General features: G+C 35.6%; 1 protein-coding gene across 1 annotated transcript; it reads left to right on the top strand.

The window, feature by feature from the left end:
• The first annotated feature begins 514 nt into the window (after positions 1–514).
• LOC117343515 (probable serine carboxypeptidase CPVL) lies at positions 515–12,615 on the top strand. The gene is made up of 12 exons (XM_033905894.1): positions 515–594; positions 3,014–3,217; positions 3,775–3,893; positions 4,385–4,499; positions 4,647–4,785; positions 5,603–5,669; positions 6,278–6,400; positions 7,636–7,767; positions 8,119–8,217; positions 8,468–8,641; positions 9,299–9,481; positions 10,325–12,615. Exons 2-12 carry the CDS (start codon positions 3,037–3,039, stop codon positions 10,424–10,426), a joined length of 1,434 nt encoding a protein of 477 aa, XP_033761785.1. The 5' UTR covers positions 515–594; positions 3,014–3,036; the 3' UTR covers positions 10,427–12,615.
• Positions 12,616–15,199: the final 2,584 nt, after the last annotated feature.

The following is a 15,199-nucleotide window of genomic DNA, read 5'->3' as shown; positions in this document are numbered from 1 at the left end:
TCTTGTCTAGAGTATGTCTCGAACAGAAATCGGTTCGGTAATAAAAGAGTTATGGGCCAATAAAGATGGAAATTTACATGCAACTTTGACGATTTCGCTATTTTTTCACACCACCTCAATTCATTCCGGCCACCACTCTTGCGATTAATATCGAACATGTATTCAAACAGTTTATACCATGTGAAAGGGTAATACATTCTTCGTTTGTTGATGGTTCCCAAACAAAAATCTGTTCAGTATTATTTGAGATATGGGTATTTATTATAACGAAAACAGTTGTAAATATCGACATTTTTATTCCATATGGGTTCATTCCGGCCACCACTTTCACTTCCAATTTTTGATACTGTTAAATATAACTTATACCATTTTAAAGTGGATAAATCAACCCTTTTACTGCTGGTGTCCGAACAAAAATCCATTCAGTAATAACGGAGATATGACCTAATAAATACAAAATATTATGAAAAATCTCTTCACGCCTGAGTGCATTCCGGTTTTTTTTCCTCACCCGCTGTAATTAGTATCATACCTATATAGTCACATGTAAGTCATGTGGTTTAGTTTCGCCTCCGTTGCTGTTGTCGTTGAATGGTATGTATGCAGTCTACTAACAATGAAAAGTGTATCATCTCGGTTCGATAGATTCTTAATATAATACATAGAAAGTGGCATTTACATGGGCACTCGGACGTTCGTGCCCAGAAGTACGTTCATGTCACAGGTACTTGGGGTCAGGAACTAAAGTAATGGAATTGTCTAATTTTAATTTGTAACATCATTCAATGTCTATTTATGCACCGATACAACATTGGAATCGATTATAAAGCGCTTTTTAAATGTACGATTAGGCTGTGATAAATACTAAATACTTGATTCAGATCTAGAGGGAATGGTCAAAATGTAGGACCTGACTTCTCTTTGGTACTGATCTGGTCGGTTTCACAGGGACTTCACACAAATTCCCAATCCACTATCCATAAATCATGATTACGTAAAAGTAGAGAGAATAAGATCCCCTAGCTCAAACTAGAGGGAATTTCCCTTTAGCCTAGTGAAAGGATATTTGCAATGAGAGCGAAAGGTGGCTAGTTCGAAGCCTATGCATGCAGGGTTAACGTTACTCCACAGGTGCCTGACTCGTTTTATAAAATAATAACATATAGAGTACATATAAATCTCATTTATATGTACTCTATATGTTATTATTTTATAAAACGAGTCAGGCACCTGTGGTTACTCCAATGATATTAGAGGTTAACACGATAGGAAACATTTGACAGGCTGTCATGTAATATCCATCAATGTAATCAGGTGGATTAAGACCTTATATGTATAGGAGTAGAGCAGGGTATTTTTCATTTTTCCTTCCTATTACATATATAAGGACAGTATAGGTTTGGAATTCATGCAAGGGCTCTATGGACTATTTAAATCACAGTTCATTCAAAGGTGCATGCAAAATTGCTTGATGGTCAAAGTAGATCTACCAAACGGCGGCAAAAGTACAATAGCAAAAAAGAAAGAGAAAAACCCAATGAGCATGTCCTGTGTTGTCTGTCAGTGGTCAAACCTGTTTCGCACCTATGTGGCAGGTTTTAATTGTACATAGTGATACAGTAGTCTTCTAGCTTCGCGCTGGGGGGGAATTTCCCTCTCAGTCGGTAGAGCCGCGGACCAGTAAGCCGAGGGTGGCTGGTTCGATCCCTGGTGGAGGCACACTACTCTCTTCCTTTTACACCTAATGTACATACGTCACACGAACATACTCTCCAGACACTCACGAATAACACCTACAAGACTACATTACACACAACGTAGGATACGCACAACGCAATAATCACAGAACGAGTACCGTACACAGACACAAACATCAAAACACAATGTGGAAAACGATCAACATACATAGCACAACAAGTAATATAAAAATAACCAGGTGTAACATGGTGTCATTATCAATCTTTGACTAATGAGCGTGCTGAACACCTGTTTCTACCACAATACCCTGTGTTATTCAACTCTCAGACCATCAGTTAATCATTACAGCTGTTGATTAACAATCTGTTTATACCACACATGGTATAAACTCTGTACGCATTTCGATTGGCTAACACGGTGAACTTTGACCCAAGCTGCAATTGTTATTGACGTCATCAATAATCTAATGACGTCACATCACCGGGTCCCGGACGTCACCGGTACACTTTATTTGCATACGCGAAATATTATACTTGGCCACGTTTCCCTTTGATTCAAGCCGATATTATTGTGGTAGAAACAGGTCACACGACTCGAAATTGTTGGATATGGAATTTATTTCATGCTCGTAAGTTATTTTGTAAAAGTTGCAAAAAACACTCGCTAAAGCTTGTGTCTTTTGTAACTTTTAAAAAATAACTTACTCGTGTGAAATAAATTCCATATCCACCAACCACTCGTTGTGTAACCTCTATTTATTTCATGATCTACTGCTTGGGCCATCTGCATGCTGTATCCACCCATTAATTGCTATATGAGCAATTTCTTGAGACATTTCAGATCTTTTTAAAATTATTTGAAGAGCATTTATGTTCTCCATGGATCTTATATTTGTTTGTTCATGTTCTATTTTGAAACTGAATTAACAGCAACAAGACAACAAGACATCTTCATTTTTGACAGTTGTTTCAGTTTTTACCTCAGAAAGTAATAGATCTTTATCAAATATTAAATTTCAAATGATCCCAAATTGTGCATATATGTATCTTCCATCTTTATACTGATAAAGAAAAAAACGGCCACTGACAGCTACATATGTCTTAGATTTTGACGTTTGGAGTTTGTTATCACAATCTGAATTTATTTATCAGTAATTATAAGCACTCCATGGATATTAATCAGATAATACAATTTGTCTTTGTAGATTCCTCCTCATCCAATATTCCAAAATATTTTGGAATTTTACACATTTGAATTTTTAACTAAAAACTTAAAATATCTAAAAAAAAAATAAATTCTGATTTGTTTTTTCCAGAAATTCTAATTACCTTTATAAATATGGCTGTTATACTGAAGTCCAGCATGGTGATTTTGTTGATCAGTTTGGTCAGTAAATCACATCAGTCAGGACTTCGAGGTATGTTTCCCCAACGTTATCCACACATGGAAAGGAATGCAGTCGATCCTGGAGAACCGTTATTTCTAACTCCGTACTTGGAACGCGGAGAAACAAACACAGGTAAGGATCATCATCAGGTACAGGGAGATATTGACACATTTATGTAATAATGTAATAATATATATAATGTATATTATATATCAGATAATATTATATATTATATAAACGTATCTTATATGGACCATGTGTATATATCAATAAGAGTATTGGTCAGGTTGACATAAAACTAATTACTCTGAACTCTATAAACATACTCGGTCAGTGATCTCGCTACCTTCTTCTGTTACATATATATCGGTGTATTTTCTGAACCTGAGGAACTTTACTTTGCACAATTACCCTCTATAAAAAAAAAGATAAATTCTTGAAATTTAAAAATGAATATTAATGAAATTGTTCTGCAACTATATGCTATCAAAAAGAGAAATAAATCTTGAAATTTGAGAATAACCTTTTCTGCAACTATGTTCTATGAGAGGGGGTTTTAACACATCATCAAATACATATGTATGTACATTGTAACTAACGAGACTGGTCATTGTGATGGTCAGTATGTAGTCCTGCTACACTGGTCTTTGGTGGTAGACCAGATATATGTATCTTTGCTCTTGTTGCAGCTCAGAAGTTGAGCCTGGTCGGTCCACTCGAGGGCACCACTCTTAAGAGTTACTCTGGATTCATCACAGTTAATAAAACAACGAAGAGTAACATGTTCTTCTGGTTCTTCCCTGCTCAGGCAAGTTTTGTAAATCTTAAATCCCAGTCTACTGTAATTGATATTCATACATGTATTCTGTAAATTAGAAGCACCTCCTGAATATGCCCCCTTGGTGATATTGATGTGGTCAAACAGAATATATTGTGAATGATATTGTTATTAAGGAGGACCCCTAGCGGTGCTATAGTTATACAGTGTATAATTTTGCTATTAAGGAGGACCCCTAGCGGTGCTATAGTTATACAGTGTATAATTTTGCTATTAAGGAGGACACTCTGAATGCCCCTGTGTTGCTATGGTTATACAGTATACATTGTGTATGATATTGTTATTAAGGAGGACCCCTAGCGGTGCTATAGTTATACAGTGTATAATTTTGCTATTAAGGAGGATCCCCTGAATGGCCCTGTGTTGCTATAGTTATACAGTATATACTATTGTTATTTAGGAGGACCCCCTGAATGCCCCTGTGTTGCTATAGTTATACAGTATATAATATTGTTATTTAGGAGGACCCCCTGAATGCCCCTGTGTTGCTATGGTTACAAGGAGGTCCTGGGGGATCATCATTGTTTGGACTGTTTGTGGAGAATGGACCACTTACGGTTGATAAATCATTGAACTGTAAGTATATGTAAAGACAGAAGCATAAATTACTGTAAATCACTCCTATTTCAAGTGAGATTTTTTCTTCAGATATCTAATATGTGATGTTACTTTTTTCTGTTTTATTATAATTGCTTGAACTTTTAATTATCTTTTGTCTTCAAGTGACGGAGAAAAAAATAACATGGAACAGGAAATATTCCATGTTGTATGTGGACAATCCAGTGGGAACCGGCTTCAGTTTCACAGGAGCTGACGCTGGGTATGCCAGAAATGAGGTAGATGTGGCCAATGACTTATACAGGTAAGTATTGTCTTAAGAGGATACGACTTATACAGGTAAGTATTGTCTTAAGGGGATACAACACGGTCAGGAAATAATGAACTGATTGTCATTAAAATTGACATGAGTGATATTATTGCCGCCATATGCTTTGTTGCCAAAAAATTACTATGCCTTTCCATGTGAATTTTCTTGATATCCTTGATTTTTGGAAGAAAAATGCCAGAAGTTTCTGTAAATATTTAGTGGTTACAATCACAATCCAATTTTAGTTGAGATATTTTAGCTACAAGTAAGATTTTTATTTTTATGGCATTATTATTTTACCAAGATATGGAAAGGTTTTGATAATGTTTTTCAAACAAACTGTCTTATCATTTATGAAATCATATAACACTTCTTGCAGTGATAGATTGCTATAAATATTAGATTATTGAAGAATAAAACATTACTGTAACATGAGAAAAAAATTACTACACATTATCGTTATACATGAAGTGGAGTTATCTCCCCTTTAAATTTCATCACGTTTTTCTGTCATTTTCCTGCTGCACAGACCAACGTGGATCCTGACTACATTAGCATATATATACATGTATATATATACATGTATGTATCAGTGTTCACAAGGGGGATAACTCCTACAAATCTGTACTCAAATGTAGGTCTGACATTCGATTGGAAATCTTTTTCATAGGAGGTAGCAGTTTATGTGTGTTTCATAACCCATTACTGATTGAAATGTAGCCGACAAACTCGTTGAAGGAAATGTTTAATTTTTAGATAGGTGAGGTATTGACATCACTATTTAATAGTTGACATTTACTTTGTTTTCCAGTTTCTTGCAGCAATTTTTCCAGATTTACTATCAGTTCCAGAAGAATGACTTCTATGCTACTGGAGAGGTAGGTTTACATGTTTCTTTTAATTTTATCAGTAAAAACCGTCACCCCTGATTACGTTATTGCATTTCTCCCTTCCTATAAAGAACACTAAATGTATCTATCTATACAGACCACCTGTCTATATAGACCACATGTCTATAAAGATCACCTGTCTATAAAGGTTACCTGTATATACAGACCACATGTCTATATAGATTACCTGTCTATATAGACCACATGTCTATAAAGATCACCTGTCTATAAAGGTTACCTGTATATACAGACCACCTGTCTCTAAAGATCACCTGTCTATAAAGGTTACCTGTATATACAGACCACATGTCTATAAACTACCTGTCAATACATACCATGTATCTATTCAGGTGGCATGCCTATAAAGGTTACCTGTCTATAAGAAATTCCTATCTATATAAACAAACTGTCTTTATAGACCACATATCATTATAGACCATAATGACATGTTGTCTTATCTATTGTGACTGCTTTTAGGTTGATTATTAGAAATGATTACAGAGTGTAAAAAACAAAGTTTAAGAATTTAAGAATTCAAACTTCACAAACATTTTTGTGTTGTTATTCTTATGATATTGTTATTTATCTATTTTCAGTCTTATGCTGGTAAATATGTTCCTGCTATTTCCTATAAAATCCACATGGAAAATCCAACAGCAAAGCTCAAGATAAACTTCAAGGGAATGGCCATTGGCGACGGTCTGTGTGATCCAGAATCGGTAAATAGATATTGGCCACATTATGACAGAAGTTTTTATATTATGTTATGTGATTAGGAAAAGAATAAACTTACCCTGTCCTGTTAACACTGACTAAAAATATACAATCTCTCAGGTAGCTACATTATCGTACATGTACATTAATTATTTTGTAGTTATTAAAGCAAGCAGAATGTTAAACATTATGATTTGTTTATATACAGGTTTTCTCCTCGTGGTTTATAAATTTTTCAAATTCTGATTTGGTGGCAGATTTCTGAAAATACTGTTTGAGAACCAAAGAATGTACATACTGTATAGATAGTTTTTTCTCCCACCTTTCACTGATTTGTCTCCCGTTTTGAGTGTACAAGATTTCTCAGTCTTTTTTAACGCGTGCAATCTGTCATACCCTAGGGTGTGACAGATTGCACGTGCTCACTTTCTTCACCGGAAGTACTACCGGAACTACTTTTTTTGTTTACATTACGTCGTCTGCTACGTCAATAAACAAAATGTGTACACAATAATACAGGTCTACAAAGCGATCTCGGAGATGTTTCAAACAGGTGACACTGTTACGGTTGGTGGAAATGGTAGGAAGGGCAAAATTGTTGGCACTTTTCGTCCTATTTTTTATATTCATACGCCCATGTTTCTAGTTTACAAACAGACGGAGATCGCCGATGGGAAAACACATAAAGAAAAGAGGTGGGAGAAAAATATTCATTCCCTACCTTGAGGGTGTAACAAAGAAATCTCAACCTTCAGGGGATATTCTTGAATGTCCAAACCCTCGGCAAGCCTCGGGTTGGACATTCAAGAATCTCCTCCTCAGGTTGAGATTTCTCTGTCACACCCTCAAGGTAGGGAAAGATTCTATTAATCAATTTGAAGCTAAAAGAGAACAGTTTAATGATAATATATTTTACTAAAAGATAAAGTATGAAGACTTCAGTTATTTACTGCAAGTTAAGAGTGAAAGATGGTCAGGTGACACAGTGGTAACTCCCTCGCACCAAAGCAATGTACTGGCCTTGGGTTCAATTCTTCGAATGAACATAAAGAGGTATGGGAGGGTTTACCTAGCTGTTTGATCACATTGATTTTCTCTAGGTAATCTGTCTAATTTCCTCCCACAGTAAGCCCCCACATGTACACTTCTATCTGGGCAAACATAAGCTGGTGTAACACGTTTTGCAATTGTTGGTAAAATAAATAATGTTTAAGTAAAAACCAGATTTTCACCGTGACAGATGATGAATCAATACGCTGGGTTCATGTACAGTATTGGAATGCTGGATGAGAAACAGAGGGACTATTTTGCTGCAGAAACCGAGAAGGCTGTTCAGTTCATCAAAAACAAGCAGTTTAGTGATGCATTTAAGGTAATTAAATTTTTTTCATCTCAAATATTTAAGCAACTTCTTCAATAAAGAAAATACTTCCAGAGTTGATGATAGAAACATGTATCAATATCTTTTTAAATTATTAAGGATCATAGTCAGTATAAGGAGGAACAGTCTGTTAAATCTCATCATTACTTATTGTGGAATTATTGTGGAATTATAATTTAAAAGTACTGTATATTATAACAAGAAAAACTGGAATCTGCCCAAAATAATTTTTTGAAAATCAAAATTTTTTTTTTAAATATTTCTTATGAATTTTTGATTTTTTGTTTTTAAGAAATATTCACCATGTTTACAAATTAAGGTAATGATTCTATAACATTACAGATATTTGATGTACTGTTGAACGGGGACCTCACACCATACAAACCATACTTCTACAACGTAACCTTGACAACCAACTACTATAACTTCATGCTGACTCAGGTATTTCATCACTTTGTTTAAACTAAGTGGACTATAGCAAGTCAATAAAATATGTTAAGATTGACATCTTGTTGATCCTACGAAAAATGGGCGTTTTAATCATACTTAGTTATGGTGACTTTAAACGAATGTCATTGAAGTGTGTTTTAATGCTTTTTGATGACATCACTGGCCTGTTCGGCCATAACTGAGAAAGATAAGCTCTGCTAAATCCAGCAACTATACATACAGTGGTGTTATTTTATTGTAGGCGCCAGACGATTTTAACTATTATGGAAATTATCTGGCTAAACCTGAGGTTCGTCGAGCCATTCACGTAGGAAACTTAACCTACAATGATGGAAGAGCTGTGGAGATGCATCTAATGAACGATGTAATGGACACTGTCAAACCCTGGATAGAGACTCTCCTGGACAACTACAAGGTGTGTATGGAACCTTTCCCATTATTGTTACCTTTAAAGGAGACAAAAACCATATTTCACCATCACAATTTTTTTGTGAATCTAAGTTATTTATTTATTAAAAAATCACTTGTTTAAAATAGTTTATGTTTGAAACTCAGAAAACCTCAAAAAAACAACAAAATTCGAACATAATATTCAAAAAGTCTGAGAAAAGCTAGCATGAGTTATTTTTCTTGAACCAGAAAGGTTGTGACATCATTTGAGTGGTTGGTCACCTTTAAGTGTTCGTAGATTTGTCTTACACCTGAAGTTCTGTCTTACACCTTGATAGATATTGGATGCTGATATTTTGCATGAAAGATCTTTTGGGGTAAAACTTAAATATTTTGCTGTCTGATTTTATTTATTTTTATCAAATTTTGACCCGTTTTAGATTTAATGTTTCTCAGTTTAAGTTTCTTGTTGAAGAAGTATTGAAGAGCATGTCATGTAATCATTGATAATGATAAGATGCTGACATTACTTGATAGGTAAAATAGAAATGATGTATAATTTGATAGGAATTTTTTCAAACATTTTGTCATTTTTTTTACACTGGCTAAATTTTTGCAGATAGCTCCAATTTGATTAAATCAGACAAGGTTAGTACCTGTAGCTGTCACATGTCTTTTTAAGGTGATGATCTATAACGGTCAGCTGGACATCATCATCGCCGTTCCTCTGACCGAAGCCTTCCTACTTAGCACCAACTGGTCAGGACTGAAGAAGTATACGGAGGCTGAGCGATTGATCTGGAAAGTCAACCCCACAGATGTGGAGGTGGCGGGATATGTCAGGAATGTGGGAAATTTCTACCAGGTAGGTATAGGGGATTGTGGGAAATATCAATAAGGTAGGTACAGGGGATTATGGGAAATATCAACCAGGCAGGTATAGGGGATTGTGGGAAATATCAACCAGGTATAGGGGATTGTGGGAAATATCAACCAGGTAGGTATATGGGATTGTGGGAAATATAAACCAGGTAGGTATAGGGGATTGTGGGAAATATCAACCAGGTAGGTATAGGGAATTGTGGGAAATATTAACCAGGTAGCTAGGTATAGGGGATTATGGGAAACCAGCTAAGTATGTGGCTGAAAGGAATTGTGGGAAGATTCAACCAGCTAGTTATATGGCTGAAAGGTATTTTGGTAAAATTGTTTAATAAATATTTCTTAACTTAAATTTTCTAATAGAAAGCATGTCAGAATTTAAGAAAAGTTCTTATTTAAGATATTTTCATTAATTCCAACAATGCTTTTCTATGGAAAACTATAATTTAAGGAAGTTCCTTATATTACTGAACTTTGATGAAACCGGGGCCAGGTAGGTAAGGTAAGTATAGGGGATTGTGGTAAACTCCAGGTACATGTATAGGACTGAAAAGGATTGTGGTAAACTTTAGCGTGGTTATTATTAGGTAATCTGACGGGAAGGGTAAGGATAACCTATCCATCGTGTTTTGTCTGTAGACATGCATCATGCACCTGTGTAAACTTTAGAAAAATGTACTTTTAAATCAATATGAGTGCTCCTTCTTAATGCCAGCTTGTCAATACTGTTAATTATTCTTTATATAGACTTTAGATAGACAGCTTAACCAAAGTCAGAAAAAAATTCACCTGTGTATATAATACCTGTATTGTTGTCTGTTCGCAGGTGATTGTCCGGGGGGCAGGTCACATCCTGCCGTATGATCAGCCAGAGCGAGGCTATGACATGATCCAGAGGTTTATAGAGAACAAACCCTTTCATAATTAGTGTGTTGACTGTTATAATAGGTATTCTGGCTGAACACATGATATCATCTTTTGTCAGGAACAGCTGTAATTCAAGTCTCTGTGATATTTATGTGAACATTTAAACCTGTTTAATTACGACTTCTTTAGGTGTATCATGCTCCCTTAAGTGATAAAAAAAAACTATTTTTTATCTTAAATAATTTCCATTACACATTCCCTGAAGATTTTTTTCATCAGTCCAAAAGTACTTTTTTGTTTAAAAAAAAACCCCAACATACAAATCTTTCAAAATTGGTAGATAAGAAATCTAGATATTAAGTAAATAGATATTTCCTGGTGTTGTGGAAGGTAATAGGCACCAGGGGACCTTTATAGACCCATCTATGACATGTAGAACATGCTAGAATGGTCAATTAAACAGGTTACTCTGTAATATAAATTATAATTATGATTTACTGATGACACTGTGAGGGAGAGTGATTATAGATAGTATAATGAAAGGGAATGAGTGAATGATTAAACTAAATGTCCTCAATATTCTTCTCGCTGTTTTGTACGGCAGTGTACTTGTGCATGAGTTTGTTTAATAATTAGTACACATTGACCAATATCAGTTTCATTTTTTTTCTTTCTGTGAAATAATTCTAAATTGATACTAATTACAAATGTTATCATAGGATTGCTTATTCATGCTATGAAAATTAGCAAAAATATGAAGAGGTTACATTGGTTGACAAAAGTTCAAATCCTTTCCACGCGGATCATTTTAGGCTTTGTGTTTATATAATAATTGCATAATAATTAACATACCGGTAATTTAATAAGTAAGTTAGATGCTAGATAATATTAGACATATTCTAATTTTCCTCAATTTACATTGGCTAAATCATCGTGACATGGGGATTAGTATTTTAAGATATTAACCTGATGTTTCTAATTTTAGAAACACTGACTCGATATTGCATTGATGACATCATAATCATTGTGACATCACAATTCCTGTAAAGTTCTAATTATCAAGATAACTTTAATAAAATTCCACCCTTTTGCAAACAAATTGCATATCTAACATAAAAATCAAGGAACTTTGATTTGGTTAATATAGTGTAATACTGACCTGGTAAAATCTAAAGTATTGACCTCCGACTTGCCCTCAGTCAATATTTACCAGGTCTGTGTGGCCAATGTTCTATTCTTTTGTTGGAACCATGACAGTTGCCTTATTTGGATACATGTACAACTCACTTTCTTTGGTTAACAAAAATAACAGAAACAACAATTTGAGAACTTCATAGAGGAAAATGTGACTTTGGGCATTATATTTGGTTTCATTTTTGGCTGAATTGAGTAATACAGATATTTAAAGGTAAAACTTCCAGAAAAGTGCTACACATGTAGATGTTGTTAATTAAGTGTGAAAGTACATTGTATATTGAGTGACTCCTTTTGGTTTGCATGAATCATTCCATTTAATATCTTCATTTCCACGTAAAGTATTGATATTATATTGACAAGTGCTATCACCTTTTATATTGCTTGGTTAGCTATAGGCATTTCATCAATCCTTGAGATAGCCTTAAGTTTGTATTATTCATACAAGAGCATTTTTACACAATATTAATTTTCAATTTGTAGCCACAGAATCTTTGCCCAATTTCCCAAGCCATAGTCCATTAACATGTACATATATATATGTAATATGTATATGTATCAGTACCATTATGGCTTGTGTAGATGTGAAATTCTGAAAATATTTGAAAAAAAAAAGAGATTTTTTTTTATTTACTTTATTATTTAGAAATACCTACATTACCGGATGTATTTGTAATTTGAAAAAAAAACCAAACATAACATGCATGTATATGTACGTCCCTGGAAGAGACAGTGCCATTTTAAAGTTACAGATATTGTGTATTGCAATATAAACCTATAATTAGCTTGACAGGGGCTATTGAGCTTGAGAACTTGAACAGATATTTCCTTTTGTTAATTCAGAGGGTGCATTTGGTAGCGGGAGACGCAATATTTCATACCCAGTAAATTAAGTTTAACTTAGATACGGTACCTGGCGATATGATATGAGGAAATGATGGTTGATATTAAACTCAAGTGTATATATATATACCTCCAATAACAAGAACTATTTATGATAAATCAACTTTTTTTGTTACTGTGTTTTACACCAATAAATATAATGTATAATTTTGACAAATGTGTTTTGTTCATTATTTCATTCTTGGGCTTCGCCGCTGTCTTATGGCTGTAAATCTTTTGAACACATGCTACACAAACCCTCGCACATGTATTACGTAATGGTACCGATATTCCCCCGTCCCCAAGTTCTTAATTATACCCAATATAAATACTGGAAGCGCGATTTAAGTTAAACAAGATGCATGACTTTTTTGTTGTTTTTTTTGTTTAGTTCCTTTTTACTGTCTCGAGAAGAGCTAAATTAGCAATCCTGACTTTATAGTGCTATCTCACTGAAGCATACACCCCAGCCTTTTACATTATACTGACAACGAACCAGTCACCAGGTCACATTACATACTAACCGGAGCAGCCCCCATGAGAAATGCCACTTACTTATGGTCACGAAAGCTTCTGTTAATTATTTGGGATGGCGCCCGATGTTCTGGAAAGCTCTGGGGACCTTCTCTGGTAATTGACAAAGGTAACTCAAAATTTCTCTTGCATTTGAAAAATTATCTGAGGAATATCCCCTGTTAATTAGGTGATGTATCGTCGAGCACTGACGAACATCTCGGGGTGCCTCGGGGAAGGATTGTTGAGGGTATATTTGGTCACGTCATCACTCTCCCACTGGCAGTTGAATGCTGGACAGGACTCCTTCTGGATGGAAGGTTACATCTCATTGTGGCAGAGCTACAAAGACAACAGGAGTAATCTGTGTTGTTGTTACGCGGAAGAGAATTACAAATGAGACGTCACTGGGTGAAACAATGGATACAGAGGAGAGGTTTTTTTTTTATGGAGATCATGACAATGTGATGGTGCATGGAGTAACTTGAATGCAGTGAGAATCAATGAGAGGCTTCGATGGTTTGATGAGAATACTTCCAGCAATGGTCCTTGGCCTTGCTGACCGTCTCGGTCCAAAATTGACAAGGCAACTAGAAATTTCAAAAAGTCGCATTTCCCAGGATTGAAGTTGGCTGTGAGATTCATTCATTCATTCATATCTTTATTTCCTCCATAAATGAAGAGTTACATGAACAAAGGGGGGTTTACAAGGCAATCATTGAAGAGTACCGGGGAGAATTCGAAGTTATTGTAATGCCCAACACATCAGAAGGCTGGAGGAAGGTGGCATCGAAGATGACTTTCATCATGACCTTGGGGCGTTAGAGCAGTCCCATGAGAAATGTCTGAAATGCGCACGAATGGAAAATCCATCCAATTCGAACGATGGGAAGAATCGCCACTGAAATTTCAGCGGATATTCAGGGAAGCAATCCCGAGATCGGTAATGTGTCACCGAAAGGTCGCCGAACATTCGTCAAAGATTCATTCATCCCGAAGGTCCCTTTATACTCTGTTGAGACACTCACAGATGCTACGGGGATTCCCATGGAAAATAGTTCATGGGAACTCTGGGGAAGCATCCCTGGAGTTTTTCTGGTGCTCTTGGAAGTTGTCTTTTCAACAAGAAGTCGGGGGAATTTTCACAGGTTTTCTGAGGCCTCCCAACGCTCACGAACATTCCCCCGGATAACCTGTTCCCGATACCTCCCGATGCTCGTAAATTGCCATCGGGAGTACATCCCCAATGGGGGGAAAATGCCCATTGGGACTGAGTCACACACAATTAACTTATAAGAAACCAATCGTCCCATTTCCAAAATGCTGAGTACTAATCATCATTAGCATCTATCATAAACTCGGGTATGTCTCGACCAGGGGACAGAACCAAAAGCCTTCCGCACTTTGGCGAACGCTCAACTAAAGGCCAAACGTGATTGAGGCAGTAATTTACAATACCGAGAACCTTTTTTTTTGTCCTGCTAAAGTTAAAGATTATAAAACAATATTAACCTTTTACATATGCATCTACACAATCTGGTCCATACCTTGAGCTCTGTTTGCTACCAACTTGTAAAATATAAAATAACAAACAATATAAATGGCTGTAAAATCTTGGCATACCACTTGATGAAAAGGGCAGCCGTTTATTATTAATTTAACTTTAACATATAATATTTCATATATTTTAGAACTGAAACATAATTTTTAGCAAAGGTGAGCGAGAACTACGCCATACTGGCCCTATTTAAAAGGGCCAGGTGAATGTGTGAGTTTGTGCTAATTAGTGATTTGGGAGTGAATACTTAGAAAACATTTTATGTTAAAAAAAAGAACTATGTCTGGAATAATTTACAACGGTAAATATTCAAGCTGGTATGAGTTTTAACTAAATATGTTACTGATGCTACAGGAAATGGAAAGAAACGTATGCAACTATCAACGGTATTCCCAATATGATCAAGTCATCAAGTCCAGGCGACTTGACTACTGCTTCCAGCAGTACAAACTACAACTAACTTATTAAACTATATAGAGTGACGGAAAACTAGACGTTCGGTTAAAATGATTTCGCCCGAAGACAAACACAAAGGTTAGTTTAAATTTTGATTTGTTAGCCACGTTTGAGCAAATGACGAACACACTATTGGACCCCCGGGGTAGAGTTGAGAGTACGAAGTGTTTGCACACAACTTGATGGGATCCCGGACACCACAGTAAGTACAACATAGTTTATGTCGACCTG

The sequence above is a fragment of the Pecten maximus genome, chromosome 15, assembly GCF_902652985.1.
Source record: "Pecten maximus chromosome 15, xPecMax1.1, whole genome shotgun sequence".
Taxonomy (NCBI): Eukaryota; Metazoa; Mollusca; class Bivalvia; order Pectinida; family Pectinidae; genus Pecten; species Pecten maximus.
This window is presented reverse-complemented; position numbering and strand designations above follow the sequence as displayed.

Coding starts and splice junctions, on each gene's coding strand:
- LOC117343515 (XM_033905894.1), top strand. CDS start 3,037: ATGGCTGTTATACTGAAGTCCAGCATGGTGATTTTGTTGATCAGTTTG. Junction 6,401..7,635: donor GTCTGTGTGATCCAGAATCG/GTAAATAGATAT, acceptor TCACCGTGACAG/ATGATGAATCAATACGCTGG. Junction 7,768..8,118: donor AGTTTAGTGATGCATTTAAG/GTAATTAAATTT, acceptor ATAACATTACAG/ATATTTGATGTACTGTTGAA.